This window comes from Microdochium trichocladiopsis (assembly GCF_020744255.1).
Source record: "Microdochium trichocladiopsis strain MPI-CAGE-CH-0230 chromosome Unknown B0I36scaffold_12, whole genome shotgun sequence".
NCBI classification, from domain to species: domain Eukaryota; kingdom Fungi; phylum Ascomycota; class Sordariomycetes; order Xylariales; family Microdochiaceae; genus Microdochium; species Microdochium trichocladiopsis.
Window position 1 is genome coordinate 1,817,903 of NW_025763555.1, and position 24,015 is coordinate 1,841,917.

The window sequence follows — 24,015 nt, forward strand, 5'->3', positions numbered from 1 at the left end:
CCATAAGTAAGCCATTCTCTTTCACACGTTTGGGTCCAAGCGAGGTCAACCTGCAATCTCGGAAGCCGTGATTGAGCATTTCAAGGTCATGTCAATTAAGGCTACCCGACAGGTCTGGCCTTATCGTTAAGCCTTGGATGGCATGATCACTCAGCGCAGTTTCGGTGAGGTAGACAGAGTTCATCCTCCCATCACCAAGAAGCGCGTCGAAACCCCTGAAGCGAAGCACGTCATCAGGAGTGTGGAAGGATGGGATCTAGGGAAAGGCAGTGACTGCCTACATGTCACGGAGCGACGTGAAGCAGGCGAGACTGGACACGGCATTGCAGGACTTGGTAGATTATTCACTTTAGAGTACATTCCCCCTCTGGTTGTGGTTGGTGTTATCCTGGTCTTTCGTTGTCGTGTAACAGATCTTTCCAAGCTACAGCATAGGCATCTTCACACCACGTACCCAATCTGCGTAAGGCACACAGCAAGGCGTAACAGTCGGTGACGGACGCAGTTGAACCAAGAGACACCCGATCATATATCACCACCGTGCCAGTAGTTTGTTCGCCAGAGCCTGACGGCCGGTAGAAAGCCAGCTTGAGATCCCATCTCGCGCCCTCCACTGCGATTAGAGGAAGCGTCAAGATATCAGTCGGAAACGGTTTTTTTCTTGGAGCGACTGCACGGAGTATGCTCCGAAGATGGCGGAAGTGGATGCGAGCCCAATTCGCCAGCTGATTGGAGCCTTGGGCATCACCACCATGCTCGCGTTTGGTCTCAATGCCCACACTCATCGGGCGGTCGGATTCGAACTGATGGAGGGCATTCAATTGCCGAACTGGAAAACCAACAGGACCCCGCCTAGCACGGAGGAAAGAATCGAAAGCGTCCTTGAGTGGCTCTGTTGAAGACGGCGAGAGGAATATACCGTAATCAATCTTGCTGTCTTTTAATGTGGGATTCGGATCACGGAAATCGTGAGCTGGGCTGACAGTGGTGATGTTGTGAAAAAGAAGGCATGTTGCCTCCTTGAGTGCCATGTCCAAAACTCGTGCATGTACTCTATCATTCCATCCCGCCTCATTGACCGGTCGAATGGGGTCTGCGCAGAAGTTGCTGGCTGCCACGACCTCGATGATAGACCGATGCGCGAACAGCCGATCCAGGATACCTGAGCTTGCTGCAACGGTGAGCGGAGCATCAAGTGAAGTCGATAATGTTGGAGTGGTGTCTGCTTTGTCGATCGAAAACATGTAGTCTCCAATGGCATCGACGAGTGGATCGCTGGTTTCCTGGATGTGCTGCTTCAGTTGCTGAGGAAAGATACCTTGCCGTGCCCGAATCTTTGTCAAATCCTCGAGGAGGTTGCGTGTCGCCGTGGTCATGCCTGCATGACTATGAATGTTGCTCATCGGATACGACACAATAGGCAGGTCGTCAGCCTGTAGCAAAGCTAGGGCTCGTTTGCGCGGGCTGATACTCGTGCGCGAGCGCTGAGAAGTTGTTGATGACGCAAGCGAGGTAATCGAATTGGACGATGGGGATGAGACAAGTGATGGTGCGGGCTGCGCTCTTGCAACTGTGTCGAAGACGCGTCCTCGTGATGGTCGTGGCGTCGACGCCGTGTCATCTGGATTCTGGTGTTCGGCGTCTGACATGGATTGTGCGCATGATTCTGTAGAGGCTACGTCGTCCCTGTAAGTACCGGGTTGACGTCGTGGTCGCTTCGTTGGACTTGGGCTCCGTGGAGGGGAAGACATAGCGGGGCGCTTCCGAGTGGCGCGCGTTGTCGCAGACTTTACGTCTTCCACCCAGGACGCGAGCCAACGAGTTTGAGGGGATTGTTGGTGATGTGATGCTACTGTCGCCATTGATGGATGTTGCCGAGGGCGATTGTCGGCTGGCTGCTGATGACCACAGTTGTAGTCATGGACGAAGGAGGGCCTGGTTCAACATCGCACGGCTGGCCTGCTTGAGTCACTTGCTCCACAGTTGTCCGCGGCTACTGGTTCGCACGACAACTGGCGAGTTCCATTGCTTGGTTAGTTTATTGTTTTGTTTACAGCCGGAAGGAGACTAGCGTGTATTCATCCGCAGCTCCACCACGAAGCCTGTAGACAGCAGTCACAGCACCATCGAGCCGTGTCAAGTACTCTGGCCCTTGTCGCACTACCAAGCTTCGGTACTTCTCTGTGTTGCACCTCTACCATCACCGAGGCTTGTCGTGTCACACAAATTTTGTGCTCGTGTGCGCCATGCACAAATATGCATCAAGCACTTCTGGGAACACATGTACGCTCAATGCATGCACTATGCGCCGTCGCGCATGCGGCAAAGCCAATTTTAGCATAATCAAAGAGCCGCTGGCCATTCACTTCCTGCTGCAACAGAAGCACCACAATCAGCGCTTTGGCCGTGCACCAGCCTTTGCTTCGACCCTAGCTCCTCCAGTCATACCAAAGCATCGCGTCGCGTGAGGCATGATGGGATCAGTGTCAATGCTGCTCATGTGGGACACCTTGTGCCTGGCAGCTCCTGCATCAGAGAAAGATCCTCATCCTTCCGTGTGAGGTATGATAGCAAACACGCAAAAGCCCATGAAATTGAAGAGAGATAAGCCTCAGACTTAAAACATTGCCACAGATGACATTAGGGAGCAGAACGGCTGTCCGAGATGCCCTACCTATATGTTGTATTTGTCCACTTCTATATCCGATCCTGCTAAGGCCGGATAACCCGTGCGCATGCCGAATGACAGCATTGTGTTTCGTGGTTTTGATTGGCCTTTAGTTGCTGCTTCGGAAATGGCTCTGGGTCTCATGGGTCATCATCCCTGGGTACGCCACAATTAGCGCATACAAGGGGCATCCATCCCGTTCCTGTATTGGCCGGCTCATTGTTGTATTGATCGGCCAAATGAAGAACGGCTGTGCTATATCCCGTATGACTTTCGAATATTGTCCTATCCAGTCATTTCTTGTCAAACGCAGTGCGCTATCATCCTGTTCAAAGGCTCTGATTGGCCTACAGCTACTGCTCCAGATATGGCTCCAAATTTTAAGGGGTATAGATCATATGGTTGAGACCCCGCAATTGGCGCATTCCCGTGGAACATCCCAGCGCCTGCATTATCTGGCTCCTACAGTACCAGGATACCTGCTTCATATCTCTGCTTGATGCGTGCATAGTAGACTGTAGGCTTGCATAGCGGCAGGAACTCGGTATTTCGTTCGTTTTCACGCTATGACGAGAATTTTGGGGTGACACGGGAAGATGACCAGGACTATCTGGTACGAGGGTTAGTTGAATCGTGGTTTCGCAGAGAGAGGATAGTAGTAATGAATATGATTACACTGAGCTCTTGATTAATCCTCTTATGATGGCGAACAATATCAGCTATCTAGTAAGATACTATCAACAGTCCCATCTCGACTAATAACTCCGTTATCACTAGTTGGTGCAACCTACGTGCACTTTCCTTGTAAGCCACTAATTCGTAGCAAGGGCTACACGCCTAGCTTTACTTATAACGCTAGGTATATTAACAAACTCTAACTTGAAAAATTTCATTATATCTCCATTACTTTAGTCCATCGTACGTATAGTCTGCGGACGTCTTAGTTATTGGGAGCGGGTAGCTAGTGTCCTAGAGTCTCATTTAATAATCTTTGCGTAAGATGAAAACGGGACGACTTACGATTTCCGATCTTGCAGGTGGAAACTCTAATGAGGATCTGTACTCTAGATATCTACCAGCCCTAGCGCAGAGGTAAACATCAATCGAGTACTTCTTATGAAGAACATCAAGCCGTTTCATAATGTTTCTGAAACTTCTCATAAAGTTTTCTCGATCTCGATTACGCGTCTGTGTCTTCTTTCGTATAGACGAATTCATCTCGATTCTTCTTGCATAGATAGTATCTAGTTTGATTAACAATGGGCGGAAGTACTGCACAGTTCAACCTATAAGATATACATCGCAATTTGGGTCCAACTTAGTATGATTGGTCCAGGTGCGCCACTGTAGGTCTGTCATCCAAATATAGAGCAGCCGGAATTGAACGCTAACTAAAGATACAGGGGTGACGGGCAAGGAGGTTGCAGCTAAGGACACAGGCACAGTATGAAACAAGTCAGGCTACATGTGGCTGAGACGTACTCCTTTTCGGCGAACTATATAAGTTCTGGGTCTGATTCCAAGCCTTTAGTGCTGATCCAAAACAGGCGCAACCATCCGAAGAGTGTTGTGACGACCCGACCAACAGGTCGCAAGATCGGGCCAGGGACAAGGGCAGGTCATGCACGCGGGGCAGCACACCCCTGGTTACATAAGCATCCCATTATGTCAGCCAGACGGAAGTGGATCGCTGGGATCACCACAGATCCAAGACGATCCAGGATCACCGAGGATCACCAAGGATCCAAGACGATCCAGGATCACGAGGAAACCAAGTGATCCAGGGAACCACGATGAAGGACAAAGGATATATAGCACCAGGAGGATCTCCTTGTAGACAGTCATTACCTTTGTACTTCAGCGATCAATCTAAGTATCACCCTCACCCTTCACTTGACCTAGTCACTCAATTGATCCGAGTGTGATATCTCGCAAGAGACACGAACGACAACCCCCTCGAGAACACGAGAAGCACGGAGTCAGTATTGCATGAGGTCGCTACCTGCCTTATTCAGAACATAAACCCCACCGCGCCGATCAGACGGTTGACCCCGGAGATCGGATCGTGACAAGTGTTTAATACTGTATACACCACGGGGGCAGCTGATGCTCAGTCAAGCTCAGCCTACCTCAGTCCAGCTCAGTCCAGCTCAGTCAAGCTCGGCCCACCTCAGTCCAGCTCAGTCCAGCTCAGTCCAGCTCAGTCAAGCTCAGCCCACCTCAGTCCAGCTCAGTCAACCTCAGTTAACCTCAGTCAAGTTTTGCTATGCTTGTTTAAGCTTGTTGAAGTTCAGAAAGCCTAGCTATAATTAGAATTATATAGTTAAACACAGTTATACTCAAGAACCCGGCTAACCCTCCCTAGCTATTTTTAGCCTCTAGGCAAACTTTTATGTATTGTAACTTGAGTAGCGGCTAGCATGTCCATTAAAAAGAGATTTAGATTCTCCTCTGGTAAGAACTCTTCAGTATAACCATAGTAAGCCTTGATACATTTAGAACTTCCAGAAGGGCTGGATTGCTAACACAGAAGCCAGTTTTTATTTAGCCAAAGGGCGAGTGAGTAAACTTTAAATCCTTGATCATCTTCTAGGTCTCTACCTTTGTTAAGCCTAGTCTTAGAATTTCTTTCGTTCGAAATCTAGGATCCCCGTAGTACTATACTTACTACTATGCTTTATCACTCCTTGAAATACTCCTAGTCTATCATATAGTTATATCAAAGCCGATTTCTTTTAATCCTTGCTTGATACATTGTAACTATTTCTCTTATTGATGAATTGTATAGTCAACTAGAAAGCCTTCGTGATTAAGAGTCTCAAAAGGTAGGTCGAAGCCAGACACCGTGCTTGACTTGCACATGATGTTTGAAGTGGTCAAGATTTTTGAATGTCACCTTATCTGCGATACATTTGGGATGATCACAGATAAGTGACGCGGCTTGTTGCTCCTCCTCTAACTTTCCCAGATGAACCTTTCGAAAATGATCGTTCATAGATCCTGGTCGGCTGTATGCAAATGTCCTCTGCTTGTATGTTAGTGACTGATCACCGATACATCGTGGACATTGCGTATTCCGCATTAGAAGAGGAAAGTCATCTTGCGTCGTGACTTTCTTCTGCCCCATATCCAGGTCAGAATCGTCTTCCGAAACACCGTCCCGCCTAGGTATTTCGCGTTTGCTACATAGCTCTACCATTGCTTTACGGCACTCGTTCGTAGAGCTTGTAGCTGATTGTCGCTCAGATTGTCGGACTGCTTGCAGAGGATGTTTGCAAGATCTTTACGTGCGGGGATTTCTGCCTCAAAGTCTGGCGTAGTCCAGTCAGGATGCTTGATCCCTTCGACTTGGGTCTCAATGTCCAGGGTTGGTCTAGTATCGAAGTAGTATGCCCGATACTCCTGACAAACTCTCTTGAAACGCCGGGACTTCCTTCTTGCAATCTCTCTTGTTAAAGCTTGGATCTTCTGCTGGTAAGGGTTGTCTCCAATGCGGTACTTGCCGCCTTTAAGGCGTTGTCTTTCCTCCTGCAGTCGAGAAATCTCCCCATCCGGGGGAAGATTGTCCCAGACTTCTTCAGGCACCATATTTTGACTTGCTCGCGGATCACTGCTGATGCCGATATGCGCGAACAGTCTGATCAGGCTGTCCTTGGTAGGCTCCTGTATAAAGGTGCTTTGGATATCAAACTGGACCTTCTCGTTGATATAGGCACTGTTGAATATGGCCCACTTTGGATCATGGCGCATCATTTGGTCTCTCACAGCGTCAGAGGCGCTTCCTGTTCATAATAATTAGTGATCGAAGAAACGGATAACGAAGTCGTACGCACCATTTGCGGCGTTCGCTGCGCCTCGGCGAAATGCTCTTGGTCCAATGCTCTTTTCGAATCCTGCATCGAGTGTCTGTCGTTCCATAATATCTCGTAGTTGAGAGTATGGAAACGGCTGGTCCGCAGAGGTACACGTTCCGTTTCTTCGCCGGAAGATGGGCAATTTCAGAAAATCTTTCTTCCAATGGAGTCTGGTTGATTGCACGGGCGGTTTGTTCCTCACTTGGAAGACCTGCTCAGCGCTTGTTAAGTTTCTTGCGCGGAAGGCACCATCCGATATCGCGAGGCTCACGATATGTGAGATCAAGCAGAAAATCAGTCTCCTCGTTTGAGTGAAGAAGAAAATTGTCCTACTGACACTGTTAGAAAGTGCTTACAGAGTGGGTATATTGGACTGACGGTTTTGGCTTTCGATCAGCACCCTTGTGATGTGTGAACTTGATCATCATGTTCAGTTCGTCTTTGCCTGTTTCCGGGTGGCGAACCACTACAAGTTGTATGTCCTCGTAGCAGAGCGCCTTAGTCCTACCACGTCGCTTTGTTTCAAGGTTCAGCTGCTCGACTAGAATCTGTGTTTCTTCGTTTGTCGTACGATCCAAGTCTTGGTCAAGTAGTCCTTTTGTGATATCCTCGATATTCTGGAAAATCTGCTGCTGACGCTCTTGCGCGCCCGCAGACAATTCTGGCTCGTTGTGGACAAGCTCAGCGGGTCGTGCTCCGGTGTAAGCGAGTATCAGATAGATCGCTGAGAGCTGGACGCGGTATCTCTCAAGTCGTAAGACGCCTTTGTCGTAGCCGACATTGAATACCAGAAGCGAGTGCAAGTCATCCACACCAACGACTGGCTTGCCACCGTCGTTGGGATGCCGAAGTGAGAACTGGCTTGCAAGGAAATTCTTATACCACTACCCCGTATATTTTGTTAGCTCGACAAACCACTGTATAATGTCAAGTGCAAGTCTTACGTTGCGAATCTGTTCAGTATCTCCTCTGTTGATATACCTCCCAGTGATATGATGATAGAGTTGTTTGAATTGTCGAAAGTAAACCCATAGTGTGTCTCTCGCCTTGATCTTGGTGTTTTGACAAAGGTACAAAAGAAAGGCCATTATCGCGCTTGCGTCCACGTTCGCCAATGCTTCGGACCAGAGGACAAGTCCCCGAAAATTGCAGTACCTAGTGAGTCCTTAGTCTGATATTGCGCATGAGTCGAAGCGATTGCGGCCTTACTCTTCGAATTTCTTCTGTATATTGATAATGTTTTTCTTCGTCGTTCTTGCTAGAAATGGTTGCAAGTGACCTTTTGCCACAATCCGCCGACGAAGTTCTGCATCTTGCTCCCGAGTCAGGGGCTTCCCACGTGCCTTTTCTTTGGCTTTCTGGACCGACTCTGCTTCCTCAAAATGAGCGATAAAGTCGCAAGGGTCTGCTCCGAGGAGATCACGCACTTTTGTGCGCCGGCGCGTGACTGGCATTGCCAGCTCTGAACACTAATGTGTATAGTAGGGAGAGTAAAAAATGTGCAGTTAGCAGAGAGATTGATGTACAGCTGGGAGAATGGAAGATGTGCAGTCATGAGAGTGATTGATGAGTATGATATCCGAGGTAGAATGAGGAAAGTTGAACCTCAACATGTGCAGTTCCTTTATATTATCAGCAGCCGACATCAGATCAATCGTGTCGGCCGGAAATAACCTCAGCCCAGATATCCGCATGGGTGCGTTTGAGCATGTCCAGGGTCTTGTGGGGTCCCTAAGTACCCGGTACTTAGAGGAGGTACAGCCCACTCTGTTTGCGCCGCGGAAAGTGGCGGCATACACCAACCGGATTTGGCGTCACCAACAGCAACTTCTCTCGTTTTTCTGTAGTACCGCGAGACAGATTATGATTACGATACTCCATGCAATTTTTAAGCGAACCTGATCGCGTTGCTTTTTGAAGACATCTGTAAATGAGGTGTCGTTAGGGCAAAACACGAAAGACTCCTTTTCCGGAACGAAAAGCTCTTTCGGATCGAATGCCCAGCTTCCAAGCATTTGATTCAGCTCCGTCCGTACTGCTCGGAACGGCGTTGTCAGAACCATGTCGGTCATGTTCTTCACTGTCGCGAAATCAGGAATGCGCCGCTCCAGTTCATTCAAGTCAGTGAGTATCGGCCCAATATCTATTTTCGTATTCCTGATGCTTTCCAGCGCATCCTCTACGTTGAGGTGTGGCAGTTGTTGTACGTCCTGCCGCTTGGTGCGGGAGCCGAACAAGTTGTTGATAGTGCTTGAAATACCGCCTACTGTGTTTGCACCTTGACTTAGGAAAGCATTTACGCTATCTATACCCTTGTTCGTAGTCGCTATGCTCTGTTCGATAGACTGCAAGGACCCGGTAGTGGCGTCTTGGTAAAGCGAACGAAACTCCTCCATCGCGCTAATGGTTATATTCAACCCGCCATTAATAGCCATGAGCAGCAGACACATATAGGTGTCTGTCATCGAGTGGAAAACAAAGAGCAAAAGCTTCTCCATTGCCTCCAAGACAAGATCGAGCGAGCTAGCAATGGCTCTGACCGAATTTGTAACGCCGCCCGCCGTCAAAGAATTAACGCCTTGGGATAAGTAATGTGGCATTGAGACAACCGTGCTCCCCACCGCTTCTGCTTTGAGGCAGGCCACGGAAGCTCGATCTTGTGCCTCGTCGATTGCTTTCTCAATGCTTACAGATAACGGGATTAAGTATGCGAGCACTAGGATCGTCGCTAAGGCTATATATATGAATGCAGGCTGGTTATGGACGTCGGTTCGCCCGCGTATAGGACGGCTGTTCGAATCCATTCCAATGATGTGGCGGAGGGCACGCACGATTAAATGAACACGCAGTAACCTTGCGGTGCAGAGATAAAGGCTCACGTCGCGGAGGCAACACATTTGTCGACTCTAACGTCACTAGAGTAGAGGGGCACATTATGTCATTACAGTTGGCACAAACTCCTAACCCCATCGTCACTGCGATTTTGTTGTCCGTTTCGTGCACATGTACCACGCGCTTATCCTTTGGCTTTGGTCTGAAAGGTAGCCAAATGGTTCATGTCATAGACAAAAGTGATATCTCGCATTATCATCGCCCCTCACCGAGCAACATGGAATACTAGCCGAGACTACCATTCTAGCAACTTGGGTCTTGAAATAAATATGTGTGTGGGTGTATAATAGACACTTCACTGCCATCGGACGCTATAACTACTGCGCGCTCATAACCCCTTGGAATCAAAGTATATCTATCGATTCCCGCTGTGTTGCTAGATGCAACGACGTAAGCCGCTTCATAAATGACCTGGCCGCTTCACAGTCCATTCATTGATAATCAGTTCAATCAGTTGTATATCATGTAATTCAACCCTTTAATATTGCCCTGCCCTTAGATTTTCCTGTCTTTCCCTCCATCGCCCACTCCATACCCTTAAAGCTATTGCTATGTTGGCCACTAATCCTATCAGTAATGCAACGGCTATTCCAATACAAGTAGTAGACAGGGCCCTCTCTCCAAGATCTGAGCTGGATTTCAGCTGTGACGCCCAGGAAAAAGACCGTTCCACACCCCAGATAGATGTAATCCCAAACAGCATAAGCGACAGCCCGTACCAGACTTCCTGTACAGGGTAAAGTTTGGGATTTTCCAAGTATTCTTCATTGTAGGATACAGAGGCTAAAGCAAGAAAGAAGATGGAGCTGGTTCCTGTAAAGCTGGCCGCATAAAGCAGGGACAGCATGATCATATATGCTCTATAGGAAACTCCATTATCGGCAGACTCATAAGAGATTAGACCTGGGCCGCAAGCGGCGGCCACACTGGTGAATACGACTGTGAACGATACGTTCAATAGGCCTATGAAGACTCGTTCAAACCTTATGGTCATGTTGAAAACTGTGCTCATAGTCGAAGCCTCTCGGACTTACGCATTAGAGACCGGATTCTTATACCTATATCATTGTCATCCGTAAGTCATGTCATGCTTGCAAATTTGTGTGTCATACCTATCGCAATTTGATCCACATCTCGTTGTCGGGACTCTACTCTGGTAGCTGGCGCTCAGCTAGACTAATAATTTCTCGGGCCTTCATTATGCCGACGTGGAACTGGGGAACGTTGATCGTTATAAACTAGTCACTTCTGGGGCTTAGATATTGCAAGATTCCGAGGGTCCGGAAAAACATGCAACTTAGTACTGTACAGTATAGAAGGACTGAACTTGTCCATTGAATGAGCGCGTCTCCTAGCCGTGAGAGTTGAAGCTGCACTGAAAACTTGTGTTCTTGGTGCCATAAAGCTTTGTTAGCCTTGTTTCTTTACCTATTTGTTTGTTCCACTCAGCAACTGCGCTGATAGCCAACCAGACTTGACAAAGGTCATCAGGTTCTACAGTCGGATTCGAAATCGGTGTCCACTTTCGCTTGACTCAACTCTCTCTGCGCACGGTCCGTCTTGTCTTGGCAATGCCAAGACCGTCGGGCAATAAACAAGCTGCCTGCAGGCAGGTGGGGCAGTTCCGGACAGCCATTTCTGGCTGTACTATACATCGGACTGTCCCAATCTTCAGTTATTGCATATACAGGATGATGTCTGAAGAGGAACCCTTACAGTCAGATTCGAAATCGGTGTCCGTGTAGGTCATGCACAAATAGTTCTACGCACAGGCACCTTGGCACACCACGTTAGTCAGTGGAGAAGTGGGCACCTCTGCAAAAAGGTGGGGTAGAGGACAGCCAATTCGTGCTCCATAGTCAGTAATGGCTTGATCAGGACTCCACGCTTATTGCATGGATGAAGGCATCACATTATGAGAAAAACGCACGATGCTGCAACAAATAAGCGTCTTGCTACCAAACATTTCTACACTTATTCGTTCTCTGTCGATCGGCCGAAGTTGAAAGCCATAGCTTGCACGGCGACCTTCTGCAATCTCTCAAGGGCCTATAGCCATATCAGTTTTGACTTCGACCGGCCGTCTTTTGTGGCGATGACATGGCCCATTTGGCTTTCAGGTCCTCTATTGAGACTCTCTGCTCAGCGGAAGGCGTGGTGGACAAGCAACGTGAACTCGTTCGGAGTGTTGGCAGGAAACGCGAGTTCGCAGTCCTCTGGCAGGATGGGCTGTACAGTCTACGGACTGCACGTAGCGCTCGCAACGGCCACCTCTTCATCAATAACATTTTAGTTCCGCAAGGGACAGAAAGCGGCTTTCGACAAAAAGCGAAATGAAATTAGGACGCAAATTAGAACGCCAGATCTATAGATGTTTACGGGACGGAGTGCGGTCAGAGGAGCCTCCGACCATTTTATGGCCAAAACTGCACGTCAATTGACCACCGTCGAGCCTCGCGCCATCGTCAATTGACCGTGTGTCTTCGATGGAAGCCATGCTCAGCTGCTTCAGGTTAGTGAGCATGGGACTGCGGGAGCTCCTGAGTACTGGAACACAGGCTGGATGACTCATCTCTATGTGGATCCAATGTCTCATATAGCTACCCTGTAGAGGCACCATGGCTCTGTGTCTGGCGACTACGATGGAATGGCCACGTAGACACTGTCCTGCGTCACAGTTCACACCATCGCAACCGATCACGATGCCATCCGACGCCTATCCAGACCCGTGGCAGAACGACTACGAATGGCAAGTCCACGAGCTCGATGACTACGAAAGCCCGCAAATCCCGGCGGCAAGACCTGCGGATGATGGTCAAGGAATTGCCGAGACTCCGTCAATCGAAAGCCAGACCTCGGTGACCAGCAAACTACCCCTGATTCGACTGAAGGACTGGGTCGAGGAGAAATCCTATGATGAGGATCCGCCTACTTGTATACATTACTCGATCGAATGGAAATTGACAGTAGATGGCAGAGTCGTCCCTGGCTCCAAAGATAGCGAGCAAAACCTTGTCCTCGCGCCAGGTGACTACTGGGAGAAGACCCTACGAAGCAAACTCGATAAATTGTTGAAGAAGAAGCTAGCCTCGAATCGATCGTATCGACCAGACGACACCACCGTCGTAGTCCATGTGCAGGATCGATCGGAGAGAGACTTCGTGAAAACATTCGACGAACTGGACATCGAATGGTCGATTCTAGAGCAGCAACTTCTCCTCTGGAGCAATCTGTTTCGTGCTGGACGACGATTGAGGATCGAGATCACCTTCAACTACATCCAAACAAGTGGAGGCGCTGGTGTGACATCCAAGCTAGGGACCAAACGAGGCTTCGCGTCTACTTCAGAACGAATGCTCGCACAACGTGATATGTACATTGCTGCCGAGGAAGGCTCCAGTGGGCAGCCATCAATTTGCCAACAGGTGTACGCGACCTTTCGCTGCCCAGGTCCACCCTGCTACGTCGGGCCATACTGCTGGCAGGATAGGGAGACCAAGAAGCGATACCGCTTAAAAACACACCATCTCAAAGCACACACGTAGGTCTGCGTTCTGCTCTTCGGCCATTCGACGAATCACTTTTTTAGTCCAGCCTTCCGCCCGCAAGGCACGGCCAATGCTTGACGTTGTTACTAGTGTCTCGAATTCGTCCCAGAGGAACACCACCATCTCGTCTTGGTACATCCCAGCTTTTTCAAGCAATCGATCGAACAACGCACTGAGCATGGCCGGGGTGATACTCTTCGGCCGACCAGCAACGTTCGCAGGGGCTTTCGTGGTGCCAAAGTGTCGTAGATGGGATCGTGTACGTCGGACATTGCGCTCACTGCATCGGACAGTCCTAGCTATCTCATTGTTAGCATATTTTCCACTTGTAATCATATGCTCAAGCTGTTCGTGGACAGCTTGTGCGAGGTTCGGCGCCATGGCTATTTGAGGTTTTAGATCGGTCACGGCAATGCGGGACATTCAGAGTTGGGGCACGCACTCTGTCTTCTGGCTCAACCTCGGACAAGCCAGGGTGGGCGTTAGCGCCACCAGCGTATCCACTACATCTGGCACAGGGGTGTGTCGAAGAGAGAAGGGACTGTACATGTTCATGCAATCATGCTAGAATGGCTAGAAAGATGGCTGCCTGGATGTACAGTACCGTAACTACCTTGTGAGGCTGACGCCTTACACTCCACAAACTGGGTTGAACGATGGAGCTCATTTGGAAGCCATGGCATCATCACGGAGCTCACACCATGTTCCCTTTCCGGAAGCTTACGGGAGGCTCGTGGCTCGTTTGTGTCGGGCTGCAGGCAGCCCCGTTGCGGGGAAAGGCCAGGGTAACGCCGTCTTAGTCCCGGCGCGTGGGTGGTTTGCGGTCCGCCGGTCTCCAGTTAGCCTCCACGACGAAGTTCTCAGGTGTAATGGTTCGGTGGATTTGAGAGGGTCTTGAAGAGTTCTCAAAGCGGCTCAGTGGGCATCAGGAACAAATGAGGCTACCTCGGCAAAGCTTGAGTGCGCCACCCATGGATTGCGATGTTGGCATTCTCCTTGGCGGTCTTGTCGTTTTTACCAAGAGCGAAGGCGAGGGAGAAGAAAATATTTGCGAGTACTGGATATATATTTGGACCCAAACTCCCGACAGTGGGAGAAAACTCGTCAAGGATGAGAGGCTGGTGATGGCTTGACGAAGCTATGAAGGCTATCTACTTCAGCGCCCTCAAAATGGTTCGACATGCCGTCCGAGTTGGACCTCGACCCATCTACGTCCGCATGTGACTCTTGGCGAAGGACCTCGCGAGTCACCATGATCACGTCGCCATCCTTGGTCGACTTGTGCGGGAAGATCTCGTCCTGCGACTCGTTCTGTGCCACCGCGTGCCGAAGCGCTTCGACATGGCTCGACGTGCCGTATGCCCGCGAGTGGATGCGATTGGCATTCTTCGAGGCCGTGCCCTTGTTAGTGTAGGCAATGCTTCCGCGGCTCTGCAGGCGATAGGAAGCTCCCTGTTGTCTTGAGTTGCCATAGTATCGATTCGAGCTGTCCCCAGTGGAAAGCCCCAGGGCCGTGTTGAGCCCCGGGATCTTCCTGGCGACTTGTCGAAGTGGCGGTATGCAGGAGCAAATTATCAGAGCATATAATTCGGCTTCACACCAGATCAGTGGTTCGGCGAGCAGATCTATCTCGGACGGTCCCAGGTCAGCAAAAAGTCAATCGTGTACGAGCCTTGCAATCATTTCTGGTATCATGCTTATATGTAATGTTCTTCCAATCAATGCTCGTGACCGCATGAATGCGGATGACCGAGATCGATGTCACACTATGCAAGGTAGATGGTCAGTATTTTGTGCGCGCGATGGGTCAAAGTTTTATCCGTTTGGCTTATAGCAGACCGAGTGACATTATGGCAATGAGACCGATCCTCTTTGCCACTGGCATCTGCAGCTTCCATATGGCTGGAATTGGCTGGATGAAAAGCGAAAGATCCGTGAACAGGTTGAACACAAACTAGTCAAACAAGACTATTAACTCCAGAAATGCCACCGTATTATGTATGAGCTGCTTGGGTTATTAGACACTTACATCAGTCCACCAAAGCACCCATAAGTTAAGGCAGGTGCCTTCCATGAGCGGATCCCAGGATTTCTCGACCGGGCTACAGGCGAACGTGACCACCATTATCTCTTCTATAGCTTGACAGGCCAAAAAGGCACATAACGTATAGTTGAGGATTCTGGAGTTGCCCAGTTGGTCAGCGTTCGCTGCGGCAATCAAGGGAGTGGGGGACCAGAACTCACCTGTACTTCGGGTTTGGAAGCAATCTTAAATACAGCACGGCAAAGCTTGCTTTGGCGGCGCAGATACCAGCAGTGTAAAGGGCTGAGGACGCGGTTTGAAGCTACTCTCCCGTTGAGTCTTCCATCTAAGCTGAACGGAGGTCTGTGTGCCTACCTTCAGAAATAACACAAGGTCGGGATAGGCGACTTCTTCTATGGGATATCCAAGACCATGGCGGGCGGCTATATGCCCGCGTAATTAGTGACAGATCGGCATACCTCCAAGTACGGAAATCGTTATCTGCAGATAGGATGTTAGTGCTGCGTACCTTCCATCACAACTGCGATCATAGCTATCGAGCATATCTTTGAAAGTCGGCGAGAGTCAGTAATCTGTCTACTGCCGCTCGCTCAAAGACGCGGTCGGGATACGTAAAGTATAGGGCATACCCAGCTGAACAGGATCAAAGCTAAGGGTTATAAATGCGAATATCAGTATTGGTAAAGGTGCACCACAGGAAGGCATAGGACATACCATCGTCAATACCAATGGAGCGAATGATGAAAAATCGGGCCCAAATCCGCATGGCCATGAAGAAGCCAGTCAGAACGAGAAAGATGACGCCCGAAGTGAAAACGTGCCCAGCTAAATTGGCCATGGTGGGGATCTGCAAAGTTGCAAGATAGATGTCTTTGGCTGATTCGATAATGTGTTTTGTTACATGATATCTTCGAGTATGGAAGGGTTGTAGTGCGCTCTTTTAAATCGAGGAGGGGTTGAGGTTGTGTTATATCACAAGCTGAGGTGGTACCATGCTCCGGGCAATATTGACTTTCGTGGCAAGGTTGGGAAATTACAGCAGAGCGAGCTTGGAAGCTTCCCCGGATTCCAGCGGTATCTATGGAGGTGTGAAAGTGTGAAAGGTGGGGCAACAGCCGTGGCGCAACAGCTCCCCGACGCCCACCAGTATTACCCAAATGTAGTAAACACCTACCTATAGGTATCCAGATATCCTCCAGCATGGCGTATTTCGAGGTGTGCAGATAAGAAGTGTGTTGCGGGACCAGTGCAGGGTCTACCTGACGGAATGGTCGATGTACGCGCCTTCGGCCAGAGCGTTCTGTAGGGTGTGCCTGTGCCGCCTTTGTGGCTTGGTGGCTCTGCAGATATATTGGACAGGCTTCGTGAGTGCCTCAAGGACCAAGGTGATTAGTCGTGGAGCTGTCTTGGCGGCGAGTGATGGTCTGAAGACGTCGAGCTGGTCACTGAATATGACAAAGGGCCACTCAGAAGCGAGCACCCTGGGATACCTAATACCTTAAGGTACGCTAGCGTACCTGATGCTGGCAGGCTATCCTGGGGAAGTTGGGTCGAAGCCGGGTCGAAGCTGTCACAGCTGCGGGTTCCGCGCCGTTGAGTGGCGTGCTGTGGAGCGGCCGAGGCTGCGAGCTTGACGAGCTTGACGAGCCATGGATGCTGGGGCAAGGGGGCTGTTGGCGCTAGCTGCGGGCGTGGTGGGCGACTAGGACAACTCGAGCGACGTCCGCCAGGGTGCGCGTGCGCGACTGCTCAAGTGCGCCTGCCATGGATGGTGCGCCCCACTTCCCCAGCCTGGTCGTGGACGAGGATCTGGCTCCCGGGTCGTGCCTGCCAGCCCCTGACCCGGCCGCTGCCCCTGCCCCTGCACCCTCACCCCGGGTCACCAGCACTGAAGAGGGCTGAAGCTTCAGCCCTTCTCGCCCTTCGCCCGACCAATCATTGGACCCTCCCCTCCTCATCTGCTGCGAAACACTCTCTCGGCCCGCACAGGCCGCCGAGCACCCCGAGAGCATCAACCCGGACCATGAGCTATAAGCCATAAGCTATACTGCTAGTCTTGGTTTCAAACCTCTTCGTCATCCATCGTCGGGAACCGGCACCGAGCACGTCGAGGTCTGGCCCCTGATCAACTGCTGCCAGCCACAAACGACACACAAAACCACACAAGACCACCCAAAAGACAAACGCCCTCGAAAACCCTGCCTCCCGCCGTGTCACCAAACTGTGCCGCGCCAGATCTCGTCGACCACTCTCTCAAGAGAGCCTTCCGAGCCCCTTTCAATTCTCAGCCGCAGAGAGTAGATCATCTCATAAACCGCAACTAGATCAGCACATCCGTGCAGGTCTTCTCTTAGTCTCTCAGCCGTGGCGGTCGGCCCCCGAACATTCTCTAGTACAATGTGCTCCAGGGCCCTGTTCTTGGGCGCTAACGGCTTCCCCTGAGACAACGTGCTAATTCCTCGTAAGTGCCTTCTAGCACTAAACCTTCGCGGCACACGACCCGCGAGGCCGGCGCAGGCATCCCAACCCGAAAGCCAGCAGCACGACTCCTTTAAGCTTGGTTTCATTCGCCACAGCTACCCGCACGCGTTGTGTGTCGCTAACATTTGAGCTCCTAGCAGCCACGGCAGGATTACAATATTCTTCTCTCTCGGTTCAGGAGTCCTCGTTGGCCCCATTGATCAATCTTGCTTCCAAGTTCGGCTGGTCGCGGCGGAGCATGGTCTTGTGCCAAGCCGAACTCTGACGGCACGGCTATGCTCACCAACTTATGCTGGCGACTGCCCAGCTCCCAGCAGCGAGTTGCTGAAGCAAGGAGGGAGATTCTGGGCGTGACTTGCATCCAGGCTCCTCGCTCTTAGCCGAGACCGACGGCACGCGGAACGTGGAGCACCAGGAGAGCTGCCTTCAACTCCCGGTGAAACGTGACATCTACAACCTACGCGACTCAGGCTTCCCACTCGAGAAAGTCAAACCGCCGACGCCTGGCCCACTCCCGATAATCGGGTATTGCTGCATCTACTGGGTCAATCATTTAGAAGAGAACATTACGAATCAGGATGAAGGCAGGAATGTACGCGGCGGTGGAATAGCAGATAGCTTCTTGCGGAATAAGGCTCTCTACTGGATTGAGGCGCTGAGTCTACTACGTGGCATCTTAGATAGCATCGTTACATTAGAGGGTCTTAAGTAGTGTATTTAGGTATGTTTATATATGCCCATTTGCACGTTAAGATTTCTGAATCGGGCAGGATCGTCAGGGTGCTTTAGGTCTTCAGGCGATAGTCGTTGACGTGTACCGTCTTCTACGAAGCTTCCGGCCGGCGATCGAGAGCCGACCACTGCAATGTTACGCCTCGGTACTCATTTTCACCCAGCCAAGCACAAGCAGAAACGCCATAAATCCAGAGGCGAAAACCAAGAAAAGCGGGATTTTCGACTCTTAGGCGAGGTAGCTGAGCACTCGCTTCCCAATCCTTGTCCCGGAATCGACTAGCTTCGCTGTAACTTCCCTTGGTGGTGTTGATGGGGCCATCCTGTGCTTGTATGCATGTATTCCCCCAAACAAGATGTGGCCCGTGGGACTCCTGATTCAACGGAGACGAATCGGAGTTGACCCAAAGCCAGGGTGGCGTACAACCAACAAACCTACAAATGTGGCGGCAAACGAGTAGACAGAGAGATACTTCCAGTGTGAGTCGAGAACAGGGTACGTAACTCGAAACTGCCATTGAGGTGTGTTGGTGACAAACCAGTTGGATCTAACACCAAGGTTTGCAAGTTTTCCAAAGCCATGGCATGGAAGAGGTGCAGCGCGAGTAATTCCTCACCCTGCCAAACCAAGTGCTGGCCGTAGATGTCACAGCAGCTTGGTCTGTGGGCAGATTTTACACGGAGGGCCGCGAGAGTGGACGCCACCACCTCTAGCGGTGTTTATCCTAATTAAAAGAACTCACGAGCCTTGAGATTTAGTCGTGGCTTCCTTCAAGCATAACACTTTTGACATGTCCCCTGTAAGTGCTAAGGGGGGAATCTGCACGCGTGCACCCTGCAAAATAAACGAATTTGTCGATCGGCTCTGAAAGACCAAGTACCTCACCACCCATAACTCTCCTACTACTAAAGGCAAGTTGTTTATATAAGGTGGGCTGGGTAGTACTGCTTTCTATGACCTCTTTCAACTGCTACGTCTCGCTTGCGTGCCTAGTCCATCGCCTTGCTTTGTCGCTCTGATCTCTAGAGCTTGATATGGATCTCGCTTCCATCTACTTCGGCTTCTTTCTAGGCGTCTTCGTGTTTGTCTTGCAAAGGTTGTGCAGCAGACACGGAGCGTATGGAGACGCACACGGAGACTTCACAACGCGTACTTGTATATGATCTGGACAGAGGCATGGGTAAATTTCATATTTGCCACCGTCACATATCTGTACCTGAATAAAATCATTCCCGGAAGGTGAGTCCTAGTCATCCGGTAGTCGCACTCAGGGTCAATACTAACTAGCATCTCCAGTCTCCCGTTCTACTTGGTTTCTGGTAATTATAAATAGGATGGGTGTCCTGTGAGAAACTCTTGGACTAATAATTATGTAGTGACACTATGGGCAATCCAGACGCAACTCTTACCCCAAATCATTGCCAACCGCGCCGCTTGGTTAATGACTAGCAGAGGCAGAGCTAGAAGGCTGAAATGGGGTCTTGTGATTGTTATCGGGTGCATTGATATCGCCGTTTACTACATCTGGACTACCGCCCACATGCCAGGAGCTACACCTTCCCAGATTCATCTTAACCTTGTGTTCGAAAAAGCTGAGAAGTCTTTCTTCCTCGTCATTGATTTGGGGCTCAATGCATCCTTCTTATATTTGGTGCGCTTCGGGCTGATTGCTCACGGGCTAGGCAAGTATTGGAGGCTCTTTAACTTCAATGCCGGAATGGTGGTTGTCTCTACGTCCATAGATATTCTACTACTTGGCTTCTTGAGCTTGCCAAACCCTTACTTGTGAGCTTTTGGCCGCCGTGGCTCTTCCGCCCTTGATTCTTGCGTGGACAACTAACTGACTCTGTTCGCGCAGATACGTCCAATTCGCCCCTCTCGCATACATAGCCAAGCTGTACATCGAGCTCGTAATGGTTAATCTGATCTCGAAAGTTGTGAGAAGCGGTGCGGCTGAGCAAGGAGACGGCCGGTACGGGAGCAGCAGTCACAAATCTAACCCAGCCAATTATATCACTTCCCGAGTTGTCGTGAGCGGCAGTCACGCCATGACGAAGTCGGGTAACAATATTTTGAGCAAGTTAGGAATAGACGCGCCAGCTCGTCAAGGCAGCTCTGGCTCGGAGATACATCTAGCCACAGATCCTGGCCCACATGGCATCACAAAGACGGTCGAGACTACAGTTGTGATGGACAATGGCGAGGATGGTCGCAGCGATAGGTCATCTAAGCAGAGTGTATAAGAGAGCATTGTGTTTGATAATCAATGGACCTGTCTCGTTTCCATGCGATGAGACAGAAGTTAATGTTGCTTACTACTATATTATACCGAACAACACCGCTCATCGTCTTCTCAATCATGTCTGAGTTGAGTCTCGCAGACATCATCCCTCGGATTCATTCTATATTTCGTTGATATCTTTCTATGACTTTATGCAATCCACATCATGCCCAGCAATCCACTCAGCCTTCTGGGCCTGACTAGATGCGTTCGTGTAAATGAGTCTTCCAGAGCCAATAAACTTGTAGGGGTCAAGTTTAACTGCTTGCGTATAATTCAATTCCTCGTTCTGTTAGGCACCATAATAATTTGAGGCGCTCTTGGAGCTGCTCGAGGCTGGTCCTCTGGACTGGGGTGATGCGGAAGCCGTGCTGGTCCCAAAGTGTGGCCTCATCTAGGTCGAGGACATTCAGGCAGTAGCAGAGGAAGCGCTTGCTATATACCAGGTACCGGTCCATGCTTGACTTCCCCTGCAGTGGCCTGAATGGACGAGCATGCGCATCCTGCTGCGTAGGGCTTGCAAGAAGGAGCCTTGTCATGAGGGGCATGCTACGTAGGCCATCGATGCAGCGGTGGAAGAACAGGTCATCCAGCGTCGATGAGGACGTGAGAGTAGTGGATCGCGGCGCTGGGCCGGGTAAAGAAGGTCTAGATTCGGACCGCAAGACCTTCCTCCCAAGCAACAAGCCCATTGCTGTAACTGCTTTACGTTGTTTTGGAATCCACAACATGTTTGTGTAACCTTTATGGCTTTAGTCTGCATGTTGAACTCGCCAACAACAACTTAAATTGTTGAAGTATGGTGGACGGTGTCGAGCGATTGCATCATTTTCTCATCATCTTCAATAGTAAAGAGTGCCAGTGGCTCATTGCCAGGCGAGCTTGGAAGCTAGCACCAAATAGGTTTGTGTTTAGGGCAACCCGTAGATTTACACCAAATGTTAACGCACATTCCTGATAACGGGTACACATGTTGTATTCATCAACTAGTGCTCTTGCTCAGAGAAAAATGCATACAAGGCTGTTGTAACGGCCAACCAGCAGGGGACGATTTGTTTGGGCACGAAAGGGAGCACAAACAACTAGGCCACAGGATCAGGCCAAGGACAAGGGCGGATCATGTGGCAGTGCCGTCACAGGTTTTCTTATGTCAGCAACGATAAGGGGCCGATAAGGATCGGACCCGGGTACCGTACCAATGGTCATGCATATCTGCATGACCGTCGCTCCGCCAAGCATGACGGTCACCATCAAAGACATGACCGTCGTGCAGGAAGGGAGGACCACACAAGCACACGGTGAAGGACAAAGGATATATAGATGAAGGATCTCCTAGACAGACAGTCATTACCTTTGTACTTCAGCGATCAATCTAAGTATCAGTTTCACCACACACTTGAACTAGTCACTCAATTGCCGAGACTGGTATCTCTTCCAAGAGACACGACAACCCAAAGAGAGAACGACAGCAGAGTGTTAGTTGTTATCGCACAGGCTTTACCTATCTTGCAGAACAGCAACCCCAGCGCCCTGCCAGACGGTTGACCCCGGAGGCAGGATCGTGACAGCTGTCTAGTCTACATTGATACAGACCTTGCCAACATGCTGGCCAGAAACCAGGTACTCATATGCATTTCGAACACCTTCACGGGTGAATGGGAACTCCTTCTCGACTGGAAGTTTTAGCTGTCGCTGAGAGACGAACCTAACCGCTTCTTCCAGGAGCTGTTTAGACCCGACCATGATGCCACGGACAACTGCGCCCTTGGAGAGAGCAAGGCCGGCAACATCAGGCATCTCCTCTTGCGACGCTTGAGCCAAGAAACCGATTACGTTGATAATACCACCGTAAGCGATTGCTTTGATGCTTTGGGCAATTGTACCAGAGCCGCCGTTCTCCACGATGTAGTCGACGCCCTTCCCTCCAGTTAACTCCAGAGCTTTGGCTGCCCAATCGGGTGTGCTCTTGTAGTTGATTCCGTGGTCGACTCCGAACTTGGATTTAGCGAGCGCCAGCTTGTCGTCACTGGAAGATGTAATGATCACCGTAGCGCCTGCTGCCTTCGCTAGGATTGTAGCAGTGATCGAGACACCACCGGTTCCTAGGACGCATTAGCATGTAGTTGGCGAAGCGATGGAAGAGATTCGGCACCTTGACACAATACGACTTGCCCTGGGCGCAAAGGTAGGTTTCCATAGAAAGCGTTCCACACCGTGACACCCGTGCAGACCACAGACGCCCATTGAGAATAGGTTTGAGGAGAATCAGAAGAGACCTTGACGATGGCTGAGGCTGGCAATACTGCATATTGACGAAGTACACCGTCGATAGGGCCGCCTTGTCCATAGTTCCAGTCGCGTTGCGGACCGTAGAGGTTGGTGATATCGAATGATGCGACGACTTTGTCTCCTACACTCAGCTCTTGAACGCTTTCGCCGATCTCCGCGATGTCGCCAGCCATGTCGGAACATGGCACCACGTTGTCTGCAACTGGGAATGGATATTTCGACGTGGCAATGGCGATGTCGCGAAAGTTCAAAGAAACACTGCGGACCTTGATAAGGACCTCGTGCTTCGTGATCTTGGGGACGTCTTCTTGTTGCTGATAAAGACCGTCGAATCCGTTCCGATGTTTCAAACGGAAGACGGTGTGTTGAGCTGCCATGATGCGGAATTGAATTGCAATAAGCCTTATTGGGATTCTTGGTCAGATGGTTGAGGATGTCTGAGATGGAACGAAAAAGTAAGACGACACGACTTATGTGGGCTCTAAGCACGATGGTGCAGTGCCTCGGATTGACCATTCCAAGAAGAAACATCGTTCGGAGAACAGCAATCACGTTACGTACCTTAAACGTCATACTTGCTAATCAATCTGTGGGAAGTAACGGAATGTTACGCTTGGGCATACTAATAAGTGGGTCGGGATGGTTTATAATCAAGTTAGGGCTCCTCAGCAGTCTCACTGGGGCTGTTGGGGCTGTTGGAGCTGTTGGGGCTGTTGGAGCTGTTGGAGCTACTTGAGAGCTGTTGGAGCTACTTGAGAGCTGTTGGAGCCATTCTACTTTCCCCTCCACATTCTCTATTACCACACAATGCCTAAAGTACACAGGTGTCCGCATTGCTCGCGCGAGTTCAAACGGCCTGAACATTTGAGACGGCATTGTCGCGCTCGTATGTCATGCTTACCTAATCTTTGTTCAAACTCGGACTGATCTGAGTAGACACTGGAGAGAAGCCATACGTGTGCCACTGCGGAGCATGCTTCACCCGGAAAGATCTCCTTCGCCGCCATGAGGGACTCGCACATACAGACGACTCCGAAGACCCTTTGCATTTGATTAGTGCGAGTTCGAGCCGGACGATGGGACTTGTCAACTTTCCCGCCAACGTCGAGCGTAACGATCAAGCAGGTACCGACATTGGCAAGCAAGCAGCTGAGGGCTGTAGCAGAAATACTTCCTGGCAACCATCGTCTCAAAACTGTATGTAAGACAGAGAGACCGTACGCTG

General features: G+C 50.3%; 6 protein-coding genes across 6 annotated transcripts; 3 read left to right on the forward strand and 3 right to left on the reverse strand.

Annotated features, from left to right (window-relative positions):
• Nucleotides 1-36: 36 nt before the first annotated feature.
• B0I36DRAFT_338103 (uncharacterized protein) lies at nucleotides 37-1,917 on the reverse strand. Its single transcript, XM_046155727.1, has one exon. The coding sequence runs from the start codon at nucleotides 1,860-1,862 to the stop codon at nucleotides 384-386; it is 1,479 nt and encodes a 492-aa protein (XP_046006185.1). The 5' UTR covers nucleotides 1,863-1,917; the 3' UTR covers nucleotides 37-383.
• A 3,569-nt stretch (nucleotides 1,918-5,486) lies between these two features.
• B0I36DRAFT_377953 (FluG domain-containing protein) lies at nucleotides 5,487-7,976 on the reverse strand (the record flags this gene model as incomplete). Its single annotated transcript, XM_046160618.1, is given in 7 exon segments — nucleotides 5,487-5,850; nucleotides 5,865-6,450; nucleotides 6,502-6,851; nucleotides 6,901-7,406; nucleotides 7,467-7,677; nucleotides 7,732-7,780; nucleotides 7,802-7,976. 7 exon segments carry the CDS (start codon nucleotides 7,974-7,976, stop codon nucleotides 5,487-5,489), a joined length of 2,241 nt encoding a protein of 746 aa, XP_046006186.1.
• A 9,947-nt stretch (nucleotides 7,977-17,923) lies between these two features.
• On the forward strand, nucleotides 17,924-18,199 carry B0I36DRAFT_254818 (uncharacterized protein; the record flags this gene model as incomplete). Its single annotated transcript, XM_046150840.1, has 1 exon — nucleotides 17,924-18,199. A coding segment is annotated over one exon (276 nt), but the record flags the coding sequence as incomplete, so codon positions are not given.
• Nucleotides 18,200-19,254: 1,055 nt separating this feature from the next.
• B0I36DRAFT_377954 (uncharacterized protein) lies at nucleotides 19,255-20,514 on the forward strand (the record flags this gene model as incomplete). Its single annotated transcript, XM_046160619.1, is given in 7 exon segments — nucleotides 19,255-19,305; nucleotides 19,317-19,459; nucleotides 19,517-19,532; nucleotides 19,554-20,005; nucleotides 20,079-20,296; nucleotides 20,330-20,457; nucleotides 20,467-20,514. Coding segments are annotated over 7 exon segments (1,056 nt in total).
• A 1,514-nt stretch (nucleotides 20,515-22,028) lies between these two features.
• Nucleotides 22,029-23,326, reverse strand: B0I36DRAFT_277889 (uncharacterized protein). The gene is made up of 2 exons (XM_046151426.1): nucleotides 22,654-23,326; nucleotides 22,029-22,603 (listed from the first exon to the last, which is right to left on the reverse strand). Exons 1-2 carry the CDS (start codon nucleotides 23,165-23,167, stop codon nucleotides 22,074-22,076), a joined length of 1,044 nt encoding a protein of 347 aa, XP_046006189.1. The 5' UTR covers nucleotides 23,168-23,326; the 3' UTR covers nucleotides 22,029-22,073.
• Nucleotides 23,327-23,597: 271 nt separating this feature from the next.
• B0I36DRAFT_255009 (uncharacterized protein) lies at nucleotides 23,598-23,995 on the forward strand (the record flags this gene model as incomplete). The annotated part of the gene is made up of 2 exons (XM_046150851.1): nucleotides 23,598-23,676; nucleotides 23,727-23,995. 2 exons carry the CDS (start codon nucleotides 23,598-23,600, stop codon nucleotides 23,993-23,995), a joined length of 348 nt encoding a protein of 115 aa, XP_046006190.1.
• Nucleotides 23,996-24,015: the final 20 nt, after the last annotated feature.

Excerpts from the sequence above, each read along its gene's own strand:
- B0I36DRAFT_338103 (XM_046155727.1), bottom strand. The coding sequence starts at position 1,862 with ATGGCGACAGTAGCATCACATCACCAACAATCCCCTCAAACTCGTTGG.
- B0I36DRAFT_277889 (XM_046151426.1), bottom strand. The coding sequence starts at position 23,167 with ATGGCAGCTCAACACACCGTCTTCCGTTTGAAACATCGGAACGGATTC. Across the intron at positions 22,604-22,653 it reads GCAAGTCGTATTGTGTCAAG|GAACCGGTGGTGTCTCGATC; the intron begins GTGCCGAATCTC and ends AATGCGTCCTAG.